Raw genomic sequence first — 24,232 nt, 5'->3', positions numbered from 1 at the left:
ACTATCTTCTACTCCAAAGATTAATGACTTTGTACTCATTACTAGATAACTTGGATTAAGAAATAACAATATCTGCTCCAGAGAGTTGCCAGCATTAGCAATCTTTTTAAATGAAAACTTTCATGTTAGGAATTACATTTATCCTTCCTGGGATAGATACCTTGTTTAAGTTTTGACATTTTAAATGTACTTCCCGTTTTCAAAAGCTGTAATTATTACAGGCAGTAAGTTCAATTGACACTGCATTGAACATGCAGATTTTTTACTGCATATAACTGCAAATAAAACAACTACTGCTGATTAAAAAAAAAAAAAAAACAGAAAAACAGAATGATATTCTTTTCTGAGGCCAAAAGATAATACTGTAACACAGAAAACATAACCAATTTTGACATTCATGCAAGATCTACTAGAACCTTTCCACTATCAGTGAGGAAAGAATCCTGCTCTCCTGGTGTGACTGAAATACAGTATCTTTCATGAATCTTAATCACTATCAAATGTCACAGTCCAACAATAAAACCAAGAGTGCTCTAGAATACACATTGCTTACAAAATCCACATTCAGCCTCACAGCCTTCAAACGACAACTGAAGGTGGAGATTCTGCGCAGTTTAAATGCCAAGGTACAAAACGCAAGGCACAGGCTGGCACTAGAACAAAGATCTAGACCATGTCTATAGAAATGCATGCAGCCTTAGAGTCACTGAGACATGGAAAGGAGAACAGATAGTATAATCAATCATGCTACATTAGACCATTGGTTTTCTTGAAACCACACTATTACTAACAAACTTCTTCAGTATTTCCAATGTAAAGTTCCCACTTTTATCTGGCCCACTAGGCAAGAGCTTCAAAGCATGTTACAGGAATGTAACCATATAGCTATTCACCTCAATTTCTGCTTTTATTCATGCTAAAATTCTGTATGCTGACCTTAATTTGCTGTATAACTCAAACCAAAAGTAAAACCAGTATAAATAATATGGTATCCTTTCATACCTAACAGATTTTCATAAAGTAGTTGCTTATGTTTCAGTGCTATAAAAGTAAATATAAATATGACAAGACTTTTAATTCAAGGTTCCATCCCTAGCTGACTTCATCCTCATGCATACCTACAACTTTCTTCTAACCTATATATGAACAAAAAGTAATAATAGAAAAAAAAAGTCAGATGTTCATTAATTCTGGATACTGTGCTTGACAGCTTGAAAACCTACTCACTTCATAACATGAAATTTCAGGCTTAACAGAATCATGAGACAAAGGCTCTTTTCTTTCTGAATGACTTCATTTGAAAAATAAAAGCTTCCCACTAGTTCCGGTTTCAACTCCAAACACAACTTCAGACAAATAACTGTATGATAGTAATAAATGCCTATGCTGTTTGCAGCATTTCAATATTATTTTAAAATAAAAAACTAAAAGGACACTAGAATAAATCTCTTTGTTTTATTTACTTGAAAAGATTAATAAAGACCTGTTAAGATGAGGCTATATTCAAATTTCCCACATTGACCACCAATTACTCCATTTAAATTGCTCACTGGATCACATGCTACTGTACTGTTATTTATTTTCTGTGTTAGTGTTACCATGGCCCTAAAAACTGACCATACCAAGAAACAAACTAAAATGGTGTCTACCTACAAGGCCTCCTAACTTCACTGTAAAACACATGATGGCTAAGACAAATGGAAGCCAGAGAGCCCATGCTGTGGAAGGAAGGTGGACTCAGCACAGCCCCTCTTTGGCTGTTATCTAATAGATCGTAACAAAACAAAACAAAAAAAATAGAAGAGAGAAAACGCTCTGAGAGATGAAACAGGTACTGAGGTAGCTTGGGGACGTGTCTTAATTCTCATCACAGAAAAAAATCAACAAAGCATTTTTTGTAGAAAACTGTATAAACTCTAGCCACAGTCAAGGTTAGTCTTGACAATGTTGCATGTTAATAGGTAGACATATAAACAAAATACCAGAAGAAAAAAAAAAGTACGGTAAACATAAAGATATGGGTCTAAAAAAGACTTCTGAGCAACAGTCCTTTTTATTGACAAGTGTAACCATTTACAGTTAAGAAAATTCTAGAAGAATTAAAGAGTTGAAAAACATGATATTTCAGGTTGAAGACTGGCTTTATAATGGCTATGATTCAGCACAAAACACAATACAGGGCTTACCTCATAAATACCACCTTAAGGCAAGACTATCAACTTTAAGTGTGGACAACATTTTAGAAGAAAAAGAAACAAGGTAGCTTTTTTCTATAATCCTAACCTTTCCAAAAGTAAGGAGCACTTTTCAAATACTTTTTTTCCCCTCTGATCTTTAAGGCTAGCTCTGTTACAAAGATTTCAGACACTTTTATGTCTCTTTAAAACTTCTTAAAACTACTACTGAAACTAAATCCATCCTTGTAAAATTGCCCATTAAAATAGCAATCGTGTTAGAAACCTGTTTGTAGGATTTTATTTCATCCTGCCTTTTAACACATTCCTCTGCTTAAAGAATATTACAATAAATCTGCATGGCAAAAAATTGTATCTATAAAACAAGAAAAAGCACCAAATCCGATTTTCGTACTCCTCATTTAAGCAAATCTTAAAAAACAGAGATAACATTTGTTGCGTTTTTTCCTGTTTGGATGTTGTTTGGAATGATTTGCAATTGTTGCGGCCAAATCCCCATTTCAACAGGGTTTCATGTTAGACACTGCCTGACAGAATTTAATACATTAAATGGTAAGACTTCAGCAGATAGTTAGTTACTGAACCCAAAACTGAAAACATGCTGCTCATGTCCACATAATCCTTTTTACAAGTTTCCTAGCTTGTTGGAGTTTAAAATATTATTTCAGAAGAAAAGAACACACCTGTCCTAGTGTTAACCTCTGTCTAAAAAAAAAAAAAAGGAAAAAAAAAACCAAAACAACAAATAAATAAACATCCACAGTAGAAAAACTGCAGAAACTGACATTTCTGACTTTCAGAAAAGTGGAGAGGAACAAATACAGCAGCCCTTCACAGATAGGACTATGTCCAACCTCAACTATTTAAATGACTGGGCTTCATCTTTTTAAAAAGGAGCTAAACAAAAGACACACTAGAAAAATCTTATCGGTAAGAGTTCAAGAGATTTCGCTTATAAACCGGCGCACAGCCCAGTTTCCCTGCGCTAGACACGGGAAAGCTCGGAAATCGGGATAACAGGGATCAATAATTCTGCGTGGTGTTTGTTTGTCTGAACAGGCCCTAGTTGCTCCTGAGTGTCCCGGGCACATGGGGAACAGCAGAGGAGAACCTGCGGCAGCGTCACCGTGCGCGCAAGCAGAGGACGCGTCCCCTCGGCACTCACACGCAGCCAACCCTCAGGCAGCAGGCACCGCGGGCAGCCAGCTCAGAGCGAGGCACCGCCAGAGCTCCGCGACCCCGCGCAGCAAGGGCGACGGCAGGAAGCGCACAGGCGGGAGGCCCAGAGAGGGGAAGTGTCCCTGCTGGCGTTGGGTGCAGCGCGACCCCTGGGCGGCTCCCCACAGGGGAGGGCTCTCAGCCTCCCCCCGCGCCTTTTACCGCCGCAGCCTCCGCCTGCGAAACGCCCCTCGCTCACCCACACGGGAGCTCTCTCAGTCCGTTACCTGATTAAAGCCACTACTCTCATGCTGCTCAGGGGCCTCGGGGGCGGTAACGCTACTAGGGAGGTGCGTGAGAGTTGAGGAAGGTGGCGAGGGAGCCCTGTCGTCTCGGGCCGAGCACGCCGCCAGCTCCTCTGTTGCTGCCCCTGGCCACCTCCACTCAATAGGTCCTTCTCCCGGGGCAGGCCAGCGACTGCCTGAGCAACCGGGAGGCACAGCCTGCCACTACCTCTCAGTGCCGAAGGAGGCATGCAGCCGTTACAGTGGCCCTATGAGCCAGCTGAGGCGGCGAAGGCCAGACGCAGCGCCAATAAAAGCAGGGTGGGGGCACAACCGCGGAGGCAGCGTGGAAGACGTCTATGGAGGGCAGGGCGACTGTACTAGGAGGGCCCGGGCTGGTCGCGCGTTGCCGGGGCTGCGGTCCGAAGCAGGCACGGGAGCGGGCTGGCTTGAAGTTCATGCTGTGTCTCCCTGCCCGCCTTTTTCTTTTTTTGCTTGCTGCGACTAGCAACGGACCTGTTCTAAACGATTGCTTTGATTTGTGTGGGGAATGGAGCCGACTGAGTAAGGTGGCCGGCTCGTTCCTTTTCCTTCGGGCTGGCGGGACTGTGGGGTGTTGTCGCAGCCCGGCTTCACCGCGGCCCGGTGGGGGTAGACCGGGGAGGGCCCGCTGTGAGCGGAGGAAGGGCTGCGGGTCTTCAGAAATCGCTGTGGGCCGGTCGGAATCGCGTGGAGCCTGGTGTGGGCACTTCTTTAGCCCCTGCCCTCGGCCCTCCTGGGGGCTGATGGACCCCTCCCCAGCCGCTGCAGTGTACGTCCACTGTCCGTGTCGAGAGGCTGGAGCGGGAGGCGAGCGGGGAGGAAGGGGAGAGCAGACCTGGCTGTCTCGCTGTTTACCTGCGAGCACTAAGCATCCACTTGCGCACTTGAGCAGACCAAAAATCTGGTTTTGTTATGTGATCGCTGTATTGGGCCAGCTTTCTGAGCATTCTTGCTGTTACACGTACAACAGACACCACTGTGGAGTAGGCTGAACGCTGAAAAACTTGCCCAGGTGCCCAGTCTCTGAATACAAACACAATTTCTCTCATGTCGCAGAAGAACCCTGTGGGTTTGTTCTACCAGTGAAACTGTATCATGAGACTATATGCCACCAGATAAAGCTGTTTCTAGGGGTGTCATGGTAGTGTTTTGAGCAGAAGTCAGAGCGCCCATCACTTTCCAAACAGGAAAACCGTGTTTCCAAAACACGGTCCCAAACAAGTACGAGAAAACCGGTGTGCTGCTGGTTCTTACCCTCGCTGGAGCTTGATGTGTAGGGTCAGCGGGGACAAGCGCAGTGCCTCAGGGTGAGCCTCCATGCTGCCCTGCTCAGTGTCTTCACCTCCAGTGCCACCACTGGTGTCGATCATCCAACCTATAAATTGGCTGTGACTAAGAATGCTGATTCGTGGTTCCCATTGAATTTAGTTGTAGCAAACGGTGCAGCTAACAAAAAAGGCTTTGTTCCTCAGGGCTGGGATGAAGGGTATGCTTCATTCATTGCAAGTGTTGACTTATCAGTCCCCTGTAACATGATATTATACAATGCCATATAACAACCTGTACCAGTTGGGATTTGTCAAGCCTCTGAAAAACAAGTTTCTTGAACACAAATTGTTGGGTCTGAGGTTCCCTGAAAATGAAAAGGAGAAAAGATGAAAGAAAATACAGAAGAAAATATTCTAAGAAAAAACATTTGTTCATAGCGTTAAATGTGTCAAAATAAATGCCTATTGAGAGAAATATATATTTTTTTTTTATGCATGAAAGTTTGGAAAACCATTTTTTTTTTTTGGAAGATTATTTGAGTCTGCACTGGACCTGTACAGTAGGTCACTGGAAATTGTAAAATAGGTGTGGATAATTATGGGCAGATACAAAGGTGATGCCTTCCTAAATACACTTCGGAAAAGCTAAGAAGTGACAATCAAGTAGTTGTGAAGAGGTAGTAAACACAACATGGATTTTTTCTGCATAGGAATAATTACAAAGAACACGTGGTTTAAAATATAAATCCTCAGTTCATGCTTTGGCCATCATAGTCCAGCAGTTATGAGGTAAAATATTTGACTTGCATTGGAATTACTTACAGGACAGTTGGATTTCCTTCTAGTTTAGTGATGATGACATAATACATAATTCTTAGCTTTTTCTGCTCTTCAGAGCATCTTAGATGATCTCAAAAAGGGTTACTTAGATGTGAAATTCTGATTTTAGTAGCAGGGATTTTAGTAGGCGGTTGGGGCACCTTTTTTGGCTCAGAAAGGTGATGGAGGCCTGTTCTGAATTCAAACTGTAAATTCAGTGTACTCAGAGATTTTAGCAGAGTACTAGATTGAATTAAACAGTACCACATAGTACACGAATTAGTAGAAAATAACCACACCTCTGAGGAACTGTAAAAAAGGCAAAAGAAAGGTATTTGATTTGTTGCAAAAAAAAAAGGGGGGGGGGGGGATGGGACATCACCTCTATCTTTTCTGGGTTTAGATGAAATTATTTTTTATTATCACAAGAAAGAATAATTCATCTAGTAGTTGTGAACACTTAAAAGATGGTCTTTTAAAATAATTAGCAATGATGCGTGGGAAGTCCAAAAATCAGGTACATAAGTTATTCTGCTGTTTTGGAAAATGGAGAGGCCATAAAATCAGTAGCTTTAATCACACAGCTTTATAAAAAATATTCAAAGACTTGTAAAGCGCTCTTCTAAGTAGCATTATTACAAGATCTGGAAAAGAGAGTAATTCTGAACTCCCCTATTTTTTCAAGGATCTGTTATTATTAATCTCTTTTGATACAGTGTTGCTGTGTTTTCAGCAGATGGTTCTGTTGCGTTCAGTTTTACAGCTTTTGAAAAACAAATTTCCACTTACAAGTCAGACTCGTTTGAAGTAAAAGTTACATATGACACTGCAGGACCAAAGTCTGCTTCATTTGCTGCTGAGACTGGAATTCTTGCTTCCATTTGATGAAGACATCAGTAGTTTTTTGCACAAATAAAAAAGTGGGATTTGGCTCCCAAAATTTGTGAAATATGTCAAAATTGAATTAGTAGAGTGGGGTTTCAAAACAAATCTGTATTTTACCCAAAAAGATACCCTTTTCAAATTATTTGGAATATATTCAGTGAGAAAATCTGTTCTCTCTCACTCACCTGATGAAATAGCTCTGGTGTAGTATCACTGCTCTTAAAAGGTTTTGCTATATGACACTGGACAAAAGACTGCACCATTTCTCGAGCTGATTGCCTCAAGACATTCTGCTGTGCTGCTGCAGCAGCTGAAACAATACAATTCACCAAAGCTGCCTTTCTTCTTGGGGAAGTACTGGCTAGTTTGTACAGAAAGCCAGCAATGTCTCAGTGCTTCTTTCTCACCCTTTTCTGCCTAGAAAGTTGAAAATAATTATAATGAATTAATATAACTGGAGGAACCTGTCAGAGGATTAAAAAACGCAATGCAGTATCCCTAACGATCTGGAATAGTTAATTAAGTTCTCTTATAAATGAGTTCCAAAAATAACTTACTTTCAGTAAGTTATTCTGAGAAACAATCACGTTAGCATACCTGAGCTGCAGTGCCTGTTAGAAAAGGGCCAATTATCCAGTGATTGGCAGTTAAAGGTGAACTAATGACGTTCTTAATTAAAAGATTTCCTATTATAACCACCAGTAAGTAACGACTGCTGCATATATAAAGCAAATATAACATTAGAAGAATATTTCCAGTTTGAAACAGAGTTTAAAGATCGTCTCCTGCTTTGCTTAGTCCAGACTTTGCCAAGTCCGAACAGGAATGTTGCGGTTTCTATGGGTTTAGCTGGCAATGTGCCACAATTGCCCCTCACTAGGGCATTCTGCTCTGACTCTCCTGCAGTCAGAGGTGTTTCCCTTGTCTAACAGGTGGCAGAATTTCTGCTACTTTAATACCCAGAGCTCTTTATGTAATACAGAAAAAGGATTTTAGATTCTACAGGAGGATGTTTTGGTCTTTTTAAATAAGAAACTGGCTGCAGAGTTCCTTTAGCTGCCTGTCATTTACAACTTCCCTGAATTTTCTTTTACTTCACAGTAAACAGGATATTGTCAACTCTTCCGTGAGATATACTGGAACTAAATTTTTTGAAAAAACTTCTGGTTTGGAAGCATTGAGATATATTGACATAGTACTGAAATCTGAATGAAAGGAATTTCTCAGGAGGCATATCTCTCCATCCGGGTGTGGAAGGATTCAAGGTCATCCTGTGTACATTTTAAGCTCACCAGATATAAGAAGCTTCACTCTGCTGTGAAACCTTGCTAACAGTGCACTATGCCCAAGATAAAAGAGCCAACTAAGATTAGCATGAGCACCTTGTCATGCTGTTCACCTCTTTTTAAATAGAAATAGGCATACAGTGACTTCAGGTCCATCTCTAGCCACTCCCAGATATGGCTCCGGTGATCAGTGCTGTATGTGAAGGACGACTTACTAGGCCAATGGGCTTCTTGCTTTTAAGTGCTCCATATAAACCCTACTAAATATATATGCAGCTAATCCTATAGTTTCTAGTTCAGATAAGACAAGGTTTTCCATTTTCATAGGTGATTAGACTTGTTGCTGCAGAACTGTGAAATCCAGCAACTTTGCTTTGTCCTCTATATAGCATTGAAGAAGACTCTCAAAACTGTGTTTATTAACTACTGCAACAGAAACAAAATTTTGCCTAAGATAGCATTATATATGTTCTTGACTAAAAGTCAAGTTTTTCTAACCTTTTGATGAACTTAATTTTCATTAATGTACCAATCTTCAATGAGTCAAAAGTCCAAAATTAACCTTATAAGGTTACATCTCTGTCAAAATGTCCATTCTTTTTCCATTTGCAGCAGTCACTAGTGCAAGCTAAAATTAATATTCACTGGCAGCTGAACAAATTTTTGACTCTACTAGCTCTATTTTCAGTGCTTGAAATTTTTATTTGTAAAACCACTAACATTAATTACCTCCAAAGGAAACTGTCATGTATGATTGGCAAATTCTTTCATTTATCATTTTTCTCTTCAGCTTAATCCATGGGATTGTAATGTATTTTTCTTCATTTGAAATCCTTCAGTACTTTCAAGGGGAAAAAGATATATGTGAGCACCACCAGACCAGCAGAAAAGCCTGTAGTACCAAAGGAGTTTCTATGCCACATTGAAATGTAGAGTAGAATTGATTGCATTGGAAATTGATTGCAATTTCCATTGATTGCAATGGAAAAGTTGAGCATGGATGTTGTATTTAGGGGTTAAAGAACTTCTGTATCCTCCTGGTTTTGGTTTTGGTTTTAGGTTTTCCTGACTTTCAAAGAGAAAAAAAATGGATTTTTTGAAACAAACGTTTTGATTTTAAAATTTACATAAGTTTTAAATACAAAACAAATGTGAGAACTATTCTAGTGTTACATTGAAACAAATGTAGATCAGGGGTGAGTTTGTGGTAAAGAAGTACATATAAAAGATTCAAAACCAAGTCCCTATTATCTAACATGGCATGCTTCCTGTGAAGCTATATTAACTGCCAATGAAGACTCTGAAGATGGAAATTTTGGAGATTTTCTATGTGTTAGAGACTATGATCTCCTATTAACCATTCTAGAGGAGAAGAAAAAGATCTTTCAGACTCAATGATCCTTCTAATGTGTTTATCAACCAACAACTTTGAATCTAAAGCTACAGGTTTTCATTTTTGAGGAGTTAGCCATCTATTTGGTGGCTGCAAAACACCTAAGAAAAATGTGGTCATGGATAATAACCCATGAGAACAGAGAGAAATTAGCTATCTAGTTAATGAGCTTAAACTACAGCTAAACCACTGGGAGCTTGTAGGCAGAAATGACTGGGGTATTTTTACGGAGATGCAGAAATTTTGAGAAACAGCTTTCAAAGAAAAGATTCAGAAAATACTACTGGTGCAATGAAAATCTAAAAAATAACTATAGTGTCTTATTGTGATGGTATATAACTTGGGATCATCACACACTAAATGGTTCTGCAGTTCGTCACAGGTTAAGAGCATTTGAGCATGTTAAAGCTGCTGAAGTTTCAAGGAAAGAAGCAAACAGCAGCATTTTCATCCCGTTTGTTTCAGTGCAAAAGTCTTCCTGTAACATAAAATATTTATAGCATAGCTTTAAGTAATAAAAAGGACTATTTTCTCTCCATTTCACTGTTTCTATTCTGTTCAATTTTGCCAGTACAAATAATGTTAATAACTTTAACAATCAAACCACTTCTTAACTGTGGCTTATTTAATAGTCTTTTTGTCTCACAGTCAGATTTTTCAAAAGTGAATTAATCTAGTAAGTATAGAGCTATTTTGACCTAGTTAGCAAAGTAGCAAGCTTAATTTTGAGCAATACAGAGAAAGCATTTTATCACTGCAGAAAAGCCACAGATCAATTATAACTTTCAATGTCCCATTGAACTTTGTTACATCATGCGTAGTGTAAACTACTGACATAATCTGCCTCTGATTTTGAGACCTCAAGGAAGGGTGACTGTGACAGTGCCCTTTGAAATAACATTGAAGCTTCAGCTCCCATGTCAACATCATGCTCTAATCAGTGCGGTCTTTTTTGTTGCAGGGTCTTCCACCTTATAATTGACCCTGACATATGCTATTCACTCTACCCCTTGACTTTGGACATATAATTCCTGTCATGGTCAATTAATAGGTAGTAGAGCCTGCAACCATGCTGACCATTGCTTAAAATCATCCTGCACAGTAAGCCCTGAAGTGACCAAATTCAAATCTAACTGAAGGGGAAGAGGGGATTTAGGCTTTGATAAAACTAATATTCTTTTTACTTCTATATAGAAAAATGTCAGTTTCCATCATGCTATGTATTACTGAGACAAATGGTGATAGTGCTATTTCTGAAACAGGTTAAGGAAAAGTACAAAAGACTTTACCAAACTCGACATACTCTGAAATGGGGAAATTGTCTGTACAAGCATACAGTATGCATAAAAATTAGATTACACTACATTTGAAAGGCAGATGAGAGTTTAAGAGTGACAAGTGGGCAAGCGCTAAAAATAAGGGCATGTTACTTACTTTCCAACAGTGCTTTGTCTCTATGCTTTCTTTGATGTTGTTTAAGCTTTGAAGTAAAGAAATACTTTGCAAGAGTCTGAAAGATACTTCTGATTACTGTATTGCTAAGAACTGGTTTTGAACAAAAATCTCTTCTAGTTGCCCATTGCTTCTATAATGCCTGAGAAATTGGGCAAAGACAAAAACAGGACACCTGCTTTCTGCTCTTAGTGTAAGCATTATGATTTTCAAAACCAGACTTTTGCAGTCATTGGATTACTGCAATAACATTACAGAATTGTTACAACTTCAGGAATAAGAGCTGAGACAAGAGACAAATTTACCATCCATCTGCAGAGATTTCCTTGAAAGGCCAGGTTGTGAACCATGGGTTCATTTTGCAGATTGGCTGGCTGTAGTCATCTGTGCCATTAACCCAGTGGATCAGCTATCCCTGGGTTTTTGCTGTGTGGATGTTAATTTTAAGTTGCTAGTTGCCGTTGCCTGGTTTGTGTTGCTTATTTGTTTTCTTGGTATGGTGTTGGTTTGGATTTTTTTTTTGTAAAAGCTGACGAGAATTTTAATAATCTCTCATCTCTCTTCGGTCACAAATTATTACCTACAGGGATCTTCTACTGATTTGTTTCACCTTTGACAACTTGCATAATTCTCTTATACCTAAGCAACCCAGCTCAGAAATAAGCATTAAAAGACCCTTGCAAATTTGCTGAGTTTTACAGGTAATACAAGATATAATAATCTGAAAAATGTGATTTGGTGATACCGTTGTTACATATCTTAGCCTGAATAGACAAAGCCCTAATTAACATTCATACAATTATCTAAGTCTTTTAAAGTCCATCTGTACAGCTAGTCTTAATGATATATACATAGCATAGCAATCCCAATAAATACTAAGCACATACAATGCAAGTGTTTTTAATTTAAACCATGCAATCGATTAAGGATGGAGTGTTCTGAAACCATTGTACATGTCTGTATTTCAGTGTATGGTTATCTTAAGACTTGAACACCTTCCTGCTGAACTAGAGTCCTGCACATGTCCGGGAGCTGTTACTCCAGCAACAGCAGTATCCAAACAAGTCAGCTTTGGAAATGACTAATTTAGCCTGATACGGGTGACTTTACTGGAATATATAACCCAGCTCAGGTGTTGCAGTTACTCAACTTATTAATAAATATAAATACCAAATTTACACATTTTCAGAATAAAAAAAAAAAAAAAAGGTGCTGCTCCTAACGTGCATAACATGCATGCTTTTTATCTACCCTGCACAGAAGAGTTAATTCAGCTTTCGGCAGTCTGTAGCCTGTGAAGCAAGGAGAGTAACTCCTGGCTGGTTTATGGTTTAAAGCATGATTGAATATACTAACAGGGTTCCATGAAGTACTCATTTCAATATATGTAATGTATTTTTAAAATATTTCACCTCTATACATGTCTCATCCTCTAAATAAGTGGAGCATCTCTATTGCGCTTAAGCAGAAGCAGTAAAGCCCAAAAATACTGAGACAGCACCAGTGATCTGAATCTTGGAATTTTATTCTCTGGTCAATAACTTGTTGATCGTTGTGTGATCGTTCATGTGACTTCAGTTGCTCTTTGTTTCTGTTTCTGTCAAGTGGGGGTATCTATTCATTGCAGAGTAATTTGAGGTTTACAGGGGTTTACAAATGTCTAAGTTACAAAACATCATTGTGATAAGTATAAAAAAAAGTCTTTCCAGGAACATTTTAACTCAGTTGTTCCAATGATCAGTTCCTAACATTTAGATTATGGCAATTAAGGTAAATGCTTTTTGTCTGATCAAGAAGATTATTTATAATCTTAGAAATTTCTAAGACTAGGTTATTTTTGGTGTTTGTATGCAGGTTCTTCTGGGGAAGTATGCAGGGACATCACAAACAGTGTTTAAACCTCACCACGGCAACTGATTTTTCTGTGCTTTATCAATAACATATTTGCAGAACTGCCAGATGGGGAGAGAAGCTGCAGTGAGAAAATAATGGTCAGGTTTGTAGTACAACAAGAAAAAAGTATCAGACATTAGATACATGATTTTAAAAGCATGTTTTGACTAACTTGAAGCATTTCACAAACTTCTTAAATAGAAGCTTTGCATTGATCTCTCTGCAAGAATGACAAAAGGAAAAGGAAGAAAAAAATTATATAGCTAAAGCTGACACAAAGCCTAACCAAATACAATTAATATGGAATACAAATATAGTAAATATTTAGATAGTAAATCTTGTGGTAGTATTGGAGTCAGAAGGTCACTATGAGCTTCGCAGTAAAGATTTCTAATAGGGTATACACAGTCTCTCCTTCCTCCATTATGGAGAAGATTGGTAAAAAAGCAGAGCCTTGAAAAATGTGATTCTCCCAGGCTCTTCTGTATACAACAGCATTAAAAACAAACATTTAAAGACAGCAAACTTGCAAAACCTCAGCGCATTTTTTAACCCATTTTCAGGCAGCATTAGATCAACAACAGAAATAATTGCTGTCAGTTTGTACTTTTTGACCACTAATTCTCTGTATTTCCTGCAAGAAACTTGAGTGATGCAAATGACCTTATTTTTACAGCATGCTTTTATTAAATAGTTTATTATTTTGGCAGACTAATAAAGATTTTGGTATTTGCTTTTATTTGCAATAATATTACCACCACATAAAAAAGGATTTTATGTTCTTTTTGAGGAACAAGGAGGATAAAAGTGTTGATGGATAGTGCAACTAAGGCATCAGCAATGAGCTGGAAATGAGACACATAAATATGAAAGCAGAGCTAAGAAAATAGAACTGCACCCTTGGCCTTTCTTAAAAGAACACGCACATACCATGGTTCATTCATATAGTTACAGAAACTCCTTTTGTTTTCAGTGAGTCACTGAAAATATGCAAAGACTAAAATATTACCAAGATTCTCAGTTATTTGGGATATTTCTGTAGTTAATATGGTCATGAAATGTGTCTAAACATGTAGATAAATGTGTGGTGATGATGCTGATTTCTTCATGGTATATTTTATTTGCAGTATAAATTTGTCCCTCTTTCTAGCTGTATCTTAGCCAAAGGTGGTGAAACAATACTGGTTTTAAGTTTTCCCTTTTTTGCCCCTAGACAGAGCTAATTCTTCAAAGATCAAACAGCTGAGACCTAGTAGCCAGGTTAGACAATGACACACAAAATTTAAAAATGAAATTTATCAGTCCTCTAATCAAAAAAGCCAACATAGCATGTAATAGCATTAAACTTACAGTATCTTGAATGACGGGGTCGTTTCAGATTGAAAAAATTGTGACTAATGTAGTCAATCTGCAATAATCTGAGCTCCTTGACAACTGGTGTGGTTGGATGCTAGGGGTATTCGATAGGGGTATTCGACAGTGCATAAGAGTTGCTCAGCACCTATTGTAATCTGAACCTCAATTCCTTAAGGTAAGGAACATATTTATTCAAACAAATAGTTGGATATGCTTTAGAAATAATTATGTTCCATTGATCAAAGCTACTTAAGGTCTGAATTCTACACCTCCAAAAGACATCTGATACAGAAAAATATGAACAGAGCAAATTCTACATGAAAAAAGGTGAACAGGCAAACAAAACTTCGCCTCATGGAAAATTTTTATCTTCCATTTGCCTTTTCTAAAAGGCAGTAAGTAGGAATCCTAAAGTATGAGTTTCATAGAAGAATAAATCTAACAATTAATTATATGTCAAGGCTTAAGAATCAAAAAACTGCTTATGCCCATTGCCAGTCATTCACTCCCTGTCAGTAGTAGTTCACATCTTTCCTGGGATGGCATCCAACCACAGTGGCATCTAAAATATAGCAGGCTATATTGTTACAGTTGGAGGTGAAATCGAAAGTTGCACCAAACAGAAGTGACAAATTCACATTGCTCTGTGTTGCCTAGCAATAAGAGATGAGTTTATTATGAACACTGGCTCTATCCATTGCAAAGGGGCTTTGTATTCACACCAAAATGCCACTACTTGTACAGGCAAAAGGGGCAAAAATAAAGTGGGCAGAAGGAGGAAACAGCCGTAGTAGTTGTAAGCACTTTCTGTATTTCAAGATTCCTCTCTGTCTCTTAGGAACAGCTCAGGAAGGAAAAAGCAGAGCCTGCCTCTAGCTGAACTCTTGAGATTGGCCAGGTAGCTTGTTACTGATCTTAATCATTCTTTCAAATGCCCTTAGTAGTGTCAGAATATTCAAATACATAAAATCTTTAATGAGTGTTCTTAAAAGCTACACAGTAGCATTGTTTTAATTGTGCAGAGCTTTCAATTTTCTTCAGCTTCCACCCCCTCCCCCCTTCTTTTTTTAATTTTTTTTTTTTTTTTTTTTTTTTTAATTTAAGGAAAAGGACAAGACTTCAGGGAGCTTTTACCCCCTCAGACACCTTGCTGTTTTCCTTTTTAACCACTGCTTATATGGGAAAACATTTATTTCTATCTTGGACATTGGACTATGTCTCTCAACATATTAAGTACCTAACTGTTCAAATAAAAAGGATTTTCAAGAAGTATTTAGGTATCATAGAAAACCTTACCTGGGTACCCACGCACATTTTTAGGCATCTAATAAATTTTAACACTCCACTCAATCGCTCTTATTAGAAAAAAAATCTCAAATGACTGATCTGTTTCTGTGCTTTTATGCCATCTGCATTTTTGACAACTGAATATTTTTGACAGCATGGTCCATTGTGCCCAAGTTCACATCATTTTCTTCCCCTTTCTCTTTTTTAAACATCACATGACTACATATATGATAAGAAAATGGTTTATATCACACATTTTGCTTTACAGATTTACAGCAGATTTTTTGAAGTGACAAAAGTATACAAGAAGTGTTTCTTTTATCAGGATGCATTTATATTATAAAAACAATAGATTCATAAAATGCTGTGTAAGTCAAGTACATTGAAGTTACAAAACAGTTGTGATTTTAAGAGGCTTTTCAAACAAATGCAAAAATTCAGGATGAAGTTTAGAGATGATATAATTTAGGTAAAATAGGATGAAGTCTAGATAAAAAAATTATCTCTTATATTTATGAAATAATTAACTAAAAATGCTAATGTAGAAGTCTCTCCTTAGCTTACATGTTACTAGACCAATTAACTGAACCTGTGAAAGAATGAGAATTTAATTTTTATATTTTCTGTGCAAAATGCAGCTATTGTCTCAGATTCTCATTTATGCAGTAAGCTTTGCAGGTACAAAACTGAGGTACTTAACAATTTGTAAATGTTTTTGTAACTTTGGTCCTTTCTTTATTTCAGATTCAACGTGTTACAAACAAACATATTCCACCTGTTACAACAATCTGGCATATTACTTTCTTGATACGTGATGATACAATACCTCTCAGGTTTGCTGAGTAGCAAAGAGAAATGTAAGCAAATGAAAAGGTTTTCCACTTTCACAGTTTTTTTTCTGCTTGGGGTTCTGTTTGTCTGAGAACTGTATGAATAGAAGCCATATTTTATAGTATTTCTTTAACCTCTGCCATCTGGTGTAGGTTAGTTTTTCCACTGCCAACATATCCTAGAGGCCCCAGTACCAAAATGTTTAATTTCTAAGTAAACATTTGGACTTTATAAATCCAGCTTAAAAAAACAGAGCATTATTTTTTAAAACTATATATTGTATTTGCCACTACAAATGACATTAATAACACATAGACAAGTGTGTGGGTTTAAGTGCTTCTGGCCGTGACTGTTTTCTGTAGCAGAGCTCCAGAGATGTCAGGTCACCCAACATCTTTAATCACTGAGTCATGCTCAGTTATCATGAAGAAACTTGAATATACCCTATTGACATACAGTCTGAAGTTGTGTCAAGGGATTTGCACCACCATAGCCAAAACCTTCCAAATCAAGCATGGTTTCACACAGATACTACTTACCCATGCCAAAGCTTTAGCTGTTCTATTTTTCTCAATATAAACTGGCGTTACTTCACTGCAACAAGCAAGGATTGTTACTACAAAGCAATTTGGGAAAGTAGGCAACCACTTAAAAAACCAAGGAATGCAATAGCAGTATCTCCAGCAACTTCCTTATGTTTGAGGGGAAAAAGAGCACAACAAAAACCAACAAAAAACCACAAAAAACTGTGTGTCAGAATTGTACTATCAAGAAGACAAAGTCCTTTCTAAATTTACAAAAGCATAATGTTGGATTTTGGACTAGCCAGTAAATTCCCTGATCTCAATTTGAAAGCATGCAGTAGTATTGATTGTCCCAAGCTGATTTTTAGTTGGAGAGAAAAACTGAAAAAAAAACAACAAAACAACCAACCTTGCTTCTGCTGAGAATGGGCAGGCATACAGAGTTCATCTTAATCAGTATTCTTCAGAAGCAGACAGTCACTGGGGAAGAAAATAAATAGATAATAAAGATGCATAAGTAATAAAGGAGAACATTTAAAGCTGTGTATAAGCAAGATCTGAAGGGTAAACAAAAGGAAAATAACTATCTTGTTACTTAATTCTGATTTAGAAAAAGGTCTGGAAAAAAACTCAGAAACTCCCACTTCTTTCCATCTCCACCTGGTCAATTTTTTTTTATTTTTATTTTTTTATCTCTAAATTCCAAAATAAAAGTGATAGCTTGGTTTGCCACCTTCTCCTGAAGATTTTCCTACTCCTGAAGAGTATTCAGAAACATGTTTTTGGCACACAGTGATTCCTTCAATGAAAATTTACAAAAGGTCCTTACTTCTTACTGTTTATTCATTTTCTAATTAAACAAGTGTTAAAAACAAAGAACAGTAAATAATCTAATTAACAAGTGGTTCTTTTCTGAGGACTGAGCTGTAGTACAAAAGTTACGCCCATTTAATTGAATTAATTTAGAATCTGACTAGTTTAATCAGTGCAATCTGGTAATGAAGATTCACGATATTTGTTGAATTTAAATGATAATTCTCTTGAGGCATCTGCTGAACAGTAGGGATGAGGAGGTGACGTATCAATTTTCAGCCAATCTGGGATGTGAAATTCTACGTTACTTTGCAAGACCACTAATTGCATTTGTTTTAAAATGCTTAATTATAAACAGCAGCATCAGGGGAATGAAGGTCCTGTTCCTACCATGGGAATAGTGACTTCTCCTACCTGGATGGACACTTGGTTAAATTGTCTCAGAACGAGTCATCAGAATTTACAAATCAGAGCCCACACTGCAGTTGTCTTAGTCATCAGTGAAACTGATCAGTGGTTTAATTTAGTTATTTTCTTATACTAGCTTACTTGGAGGCCATACACGTTTTCACTGTGCTCATTAAGCCTTCTTGTTGTGCTACTCTAGTGGCATAATAGAGTAGGTTTAGCCTTAAGAAATCAGACATGTACCACCAGTCCCTCTTTTTACCTGCCCTCTTCTAAAGTTTTTCCTGCAAACATTTGGTCAGTGTATCTGAGTTTTTTTAAGGACTGATGATGCTAACATTCCTGAAGGTTGTATGAACATAACACCTCTGTGGGAAGAAAAATAAAAATCAGTCAGAGCTTCAGCAAAGACTAGAGTCAGTAGTTACATATTTGGCCATTCATTAAATATGCCTGCCACAACGCTGTCCTGCTGTTTGCCACATTAATAGTGAAAGAATATAGAAAGAATCTGGGAATGTTTTTCATGAAATTACAGGATTTGCCATTACTATCTTAAATCTGGCTGCTAACTCACAACCTCCCCCAGAAGAGACTAGAAGGAGGAGCCTCGGACTTAACTCTAGCATACAAACTGAACTGATAGACCTAACTCCTTCTGAGGGACAGGTTCTGGGCTCTGAATTTCTTCTCTGTATTTCCTACTTAATTACAACCTTCTCAGTTTTTCACTATAATCCTATTCAGATTTGTCTGCAACCAGTCTGCCTGCCAAGCATGGGCTAAGGGTTTCACTTGGCAGCAGAGTGCCACGTTAGGTACTGAAGTGCTTGGCTTTGTGATGACATTGTGAGGCCTTAGGTGTTTTCAAAAGCATGGTAGTGGTTCACATATACACCATAATTGGCCCCATTAAGACCAAAACTCTACCTTTAAATTCTATATAGAAGTTAATTTACCTACCAATGCCAAGTGGTGTTGAAGTAACCAGATTTGTATCAGGAGTGAATTGGTTCCATGATTTAGATTGTTATATTTGCTGAGTACCGAAATCTTACCTAACAATTACAGTTATTTTATAAATGTGATAAGCATACAGGGGACACATGATCATATATCATGTATATGTTTCTTATTTTTATTAAGTGACATACATGGAGAACAAGAACAGCTACTCTAAAGATCATATATAACATATAACTATCCAGGGACAGTGAATATTAAACAATATGTGGATCTTGATAGAATTTTCATTCACAGAACATTATGGACTTCACATAGTTTTGTTTATTGTACAGTGAGTAGTCAAGTAAATTTTCAGACATTGAAAGTGTATTTTTCTATAATAGAAAATTTTAAGCAGGTTTCTTGGCATGCATTTTGTTTGTACTGTGCTTGAGGTTTTTTATGGCATTAGTGGTTTGTGTGTTTGTGCATGTTTGCATTCTGTCTGTTTATGAAGTGTTTCACTGGTACCCTTACACAGCATGTGGTTGGTCGAAGATTATTTTTCATAGCATGTGTAGTCATCACGCGTTTTGCTGAAAGGCTTTTAAACTAAAGTGGGTTAAACACTGCTTATCTGGACTTGCATAAAGAAAGACACACATGTAGGTTGTACTCCTCTTCACAAATTTGATACAAAATATACCTGCACCACTTCAGAGTTGAGAGTGTGAGTTGGTTCCAGTTTTTCCAATAATCATGGCAGTTTGGTATATTTGAGGTTCGTAATTCAATAGAATAACAATTCTATTAATAACTGGAACATTTGTATGTTTTCTTATCCTAGATGTTAAAAATAATTAACAGATTATACATTATATTATAATAATACCATGCATGTAAATATTTTTACGTGAACTACAGAAACAAAAACAAACCCTTGACGAGGATAATTTAAATCACTTCAGTCTGTATTTGACAGATAAATATAGGCAATATTTTCAGGACCCACAGGCAGGTTTATGAAATTAATCAGTGAATTACACTGGGTTTAGGGTGTTAGTTGATACTTTCCCTCGTGTTTTGAAAGTATAGATTGGTCAGCATGTGTCTAACAAGACATTACAGGAATACTATTTGTAAAAAAAATAGATACTAAGTAGCTCTAGACACAGACATCAGTTCAGTAAGGATTTTATGAATGCTACAGAATAAAAATACTGTTGCTTTGTTTAGATGCCTCACTGCTACTTTAAGAACATAATTCTCCCCACCAATCTTGTCCTGCAGTTCAAGAAACTCTGAAGAAATTACTGAGAATGTGCATGAAACTTAAAAGAAACAGAGCTGACCAATAATAAATACTTATGAAAATTGCACTTGTATGTACAATTTCATTGCTATTTTTACTAAAGTTCTTCACAGCTAATAAACTCCATGTATCAGTTCCGATTTTTTTTTTAGAATAATTTTATACATGTATACCTCTCCTCTTCCTACCAGAATAATATTAAATACTTTAATGATATTTCTTTTACATTGCTCAAGTATTCATTCATGAGAGCTTAAAATACATTTCATTATCTGTCTTTGAATATGTGAATAAATTCAGTTAATATCAGTGAAAACATTTCATTTATGCTGTGCACATTTTTTATCTACTTTCTGAATGTAAAATATTGTACTGCTGTATCATGTATAACACCATGCTGTGCTGCACAGCTATAGTTGCTTTTTATGTATACTGCTATAGGATACAGTGAGATAGTTGCTTTTTATGTATACTGCTATAGGATACAGTGAGACCTTTGCTTAAGAATAATTATTTAAGAGACTTTAAGTGAATTAGAAAGAAGATAGCTAGAGGTAGAATTCAGACCCTCCAGCTAATCTTTCTGCTTGTAACATGCCATACCTACGCTATTCCTGAGAAACCTAAATTCAATCCATAGAAAATAACATTTCTATGCCTCAAGACATAGGAGCCATTCATACAGAAATGAGAAGTAAAATGTGTACAGAAACTTTACATCCTATGACAGTAGCAGCAGGTTCATAGTGTCAGGAAGAAAAAAAAATGATGAAAGGAAGCCAAGCCTGACAAACTGAATTGTGGCTCATCTGAGTGTTGTTGAACTTTGTTTCACTAACAAATCAGTGGTATTTTTTCCTTCTAATGAAATAATAATTTATAGTTAAATAAAGGGAAAATCATTAAAGTCCATTCCTATCACCATAATATACTGAAGTAAATGTCTACGCACTATATAAATTCCTAGATCTTGGAAACTGTATAGGTATTCCTTAATATTTTAAATTCGGAGTAGAGAAGGGATTTTAGTAAAAGCAAAAGTTGATACAGTGGACTGAATTTTGCAATAATTTGTATGGAAATATGTATCCATGCAGAATTGATGTAAAAATCCAAATAATGACTATATAAGAAGTACCATATTTCTATGTAATAATATACAATATTTTATAGAATGGAGTACATGTATTCTATATTATTAAGTAGAGAGAGTATACATAGCATATCCATTGTATATAGTACATTCATAATAACATAATGAATATAATAACATAATGAACATAATAACAAGAGATGAGCCAAGACAGAACTATTCATTTTGGGCTTTGTTCACATACTGGCTCATATGCTAACTGTTTACACATATCATATTTTGATAATATTCTTAAAAAAATATTTTTATACTGTAAAGAAGATCTATGTAATCTGGGTGTTCTTGAAAATAAAACTTAACTTTTATGTTTGTTATGGTTTAAGCCCAGCCAGTAACTCAGAACCATGCAGCCACTCACTCACTCCTCCCCTTCTTTCCCCCCCGGCTCCTGGAGGAATAGGGATGAGAATTGAAAGAATGTAAATCCCATGGGTTAAGAACAGTCCAGTAACTAAGGTATAACACAAAACTACTATTGCTACCAGCAGTAATAATAATGATAAGGAAAATAACAAGGGGCAATTTAAGTGTTTTCAATATTTTAGACTGGATATCTTTCATTCTGTGCAGTGAGAGTACTACTGGAACAACAATTTAACTTCCAGGAAAGTTCAGCAGATCTTTTGGGGCTTAAAGCATGTAAGAAGCCAGGCACTATCCAAGTGAGCATGATGTTTACAACTCTCCAGAAAGCATTTTTAAACCCTGAGATAGTGTTTTTGATTTTGCAAACAATATTACAATTACTGTCTAAAATTTTGCTTTTAATATATGAAAACATCCAAGGGATTGAAAATGTGTTCTGCTTCATTATGTGTATTGTCTTCAGACATCATTAACCACTAAAAGTTACTTCAGTTTCAGGTGTGACTATATGCTATATAAGGAATCAAGCAGCTAGTTAATTATTCACTAAAAAAAACCCCAAACCAACCGAATCACCCAAACAAACAAACAATTCAAAACCCACCAAAAACTGTCCTTCACACAAGAGGACACTTTTCATGATATTTCCAATGAACTGGAACTTCTGGCTTCAAATGATAATCCAAAACCTTGCGTTTTCTCTTGGAACTGGGTCAGTTTTTCTAGCCTTGATAGACTTGGCATCCTTTCTCCAAACTGAAATATGCCAGCCATAGTACTTTTTCAGCAATATAGTTATACAGAAAATCTTTGATAAGGCCACATAAGCAACATTTGCATTAGACATCCATGAACCTGCAAGGTTATGTGGCTGTGAGTAACCCCTTCTGCCATTTGATGTTACTGAGACTTTGAAAATCTTGACCGTGAGACAGACTTCTTTTTCCCCCAGAGGCTCAACATTCTTTTTGTGCTACATTTTTCAGAAGAACTCTTTGTTTGAAGAAGCTGGGCAGGGTAAAGCTGGCAGACTGGAACACTGCCCTGATGTGTTGTGACAGACATGTAATCTGCCATTTGACCACTGGTTCACACATCAGTGTTAATGTGAATGTGACACCTCTCAGCATACTGTTAATCAGGCATTACTCTTCTGTCTAAAATGTGGAGATGTGGAGTAGACTTTTATTCTTTTTAGAAGACTATGCAAAAAAAATCTAGTGAAATGAAAATTTACAGCCATAAAGGCAAACTGATTGACAGCTGCAAATCATAGTCACAGCAACATTGATATATACATATTTATAGATCCCTAGATTTCAAAACTAAAAAGGATCATTAGAACATTCTGCTTAATCTAACACATTCTTATGCAAAACATGCAAGGAGTCAAACATACAGTCCCATGTCAAGTGTAAGGAAACCTAGAAGATGGTCTTCCGTATTCCAGAAATTAGATCAATTCAGCTTCTTTTCCTCACTAACACTTTTTTTGTCTTCTGGGTTTTGTTTTCTTTTCTCCTGGTGTTTCATCACCAAAGTGCCCAGGAGTTCATCTGCTTTCATTCAACTGAAATGCATGTACCAGATGGTGCAAATAGCCCAGTATATTTCAATCCTGTATCCATGTCAAAAAAACAGGCAGACAGCTGCAATTCTTGGTTGCTGTACCTCATGGTATCAAAGGCTGGCTAAGAAGAGTGACACTACTTGACAATGAATAAGATTTTTCAGGTCTGGCAGGGAAGTTGCTTTGGAAGCTAAAATCCCTCTTCTTCTCTGTAGGAGTTGCTTTTCATGATTAATTAATTGTGTTTACGCTAACTTACAAAGGATGTAAAGATATAAAAATAGAGTTACAGAAATGAGTCTTGTTAGGATAATTTATAGTAACCGTTTCATCACCTGTCTTCTGAGTATATTACATACTTGCTTGTTAGAATTATAATAGAAATTGACCTGCATTATAAAGTTCTATACAACACTCTTCAGCATACTTTTACAAGAGGACTGTTGCAATCTACTTTTGCTGTGTGAACAGACTAGACCACTGGTCTTATGTCCTGAAATTTGAATGTATCTTAAGTACTAGGGAGTGCAGTGAAGGTAACTAGCTGCTTTCATCTGGTAACAGCTGCTTAGAATTTGACCACAAGACTTTCAAAATATCTCTGTAATATAGCCTTACACCTCAAAAACCATAGCTCTAGAAAAATGATTATATGAGGTTTAGAAGAGTGGAGGGTTACGTTTGTCTTGGAAAACAGAAACTGGAGTTAGTAGTTGAAAGCTGTTTGCGGCAAGGGTTAATATTCACTCTGTTGGTTTTCTTACTCCTAGGTGCTATAACTAGCACAGAGTACAAGAAGAGTTATACCTTTGTATTCATTCTTCTGCCATGTTACTGAAATAACAGAAAACTCGTGTGATACCTTTGGACAGCAATGCAGTGCTTTCTCACCCTGTCCTCTGTCATATCTACAAGAACATGTGTCCTTTCAAGACCTAGGCAAAATATTCTCCTGCTTGCTTCAGAGTTACCTGTGCATTTTTTTATCTTCC

At 37.0% G+C, this 24,232-nt stretch overlaps 1 protein-coding gene and 1 long non-coding RNA gene across 6 annotated transcripts in view; one reads left to right on the top strand and one right to left on the bottom strand.

Moving 5' to 3' along the window:
• DPH6 (diphthamine biosynthesis 6) overlaps window positions 1-3,896 on the bottom strand; it is a 213,238-nt gene extending 209,342 nt beyond the window's left edge. Inside the window, exon 1 of one of the 2 annotated variants that reach the window (XM_062619375.1) lies at window positions 3,641-3,896. In XM_062619375.1, the coding sequence (XP_062475359.1) occupies window positions 3,641-3,888 (248 nt within the window). In that variant the 5' untranslated portion in view covers window positions 3,889-3,896. The remainder of the gene's footprint in view (window positions 1-3,640) is intronic. The other variant, XM_062619374.1, reaches the window with a different exon arrangement.
• Window positions 3,897-4,055: 159 nt separating this feature from the next.
• Window positions 4,056-24,232, top strand: part of LOC134164022 (uncharacterized) — a 62,515-nt gene continuing 42,338 nt past the window's right edge. Inside the window, exons 1-2 of one of the 4 annotated variants that reach the window (XR_009964964.1) lie at window positions 4,056-4,288; window positions 16,063-16,175. This is a non-coding gene — a long non-coding RNA (uncharacterized LOC134164022). Of the gene's footprint in view, window positions 4,289-15,894; window positions 16,176-21,869; window positions 21,967-24,010; window positions 24,207-24,232 lie in introns of those variants that run through there. The other 3 variants (XR_009964963.1, XR_009964965.1, XR_009964962.1) reach the window with 3 other exon arrangements.

The sequence above is a fragment of the Pezoporus occidentalis genome, unplaced genomic scaffold, assembly GCF_034315485.1.
Source record: "Pezoporus occidentalis ecotype Australia unplaced genomic scaffold, CSIRO_AGI_Poc_V1 ctg21, whole genome shotgun sequence".
In the NCBI taxonomy this organism is placed as follows: Eukaryota; Metazoa; Chordata; class Aves; order Psittaciformes; family Psittacidae; genus Pezoporus; species Pezoporus occidentalis.
The sequence above is the reverse complement of the archived record's forward strand: the minus strand, read 5'-3'. Positions and strand labels throughout refer to the sequence as shown.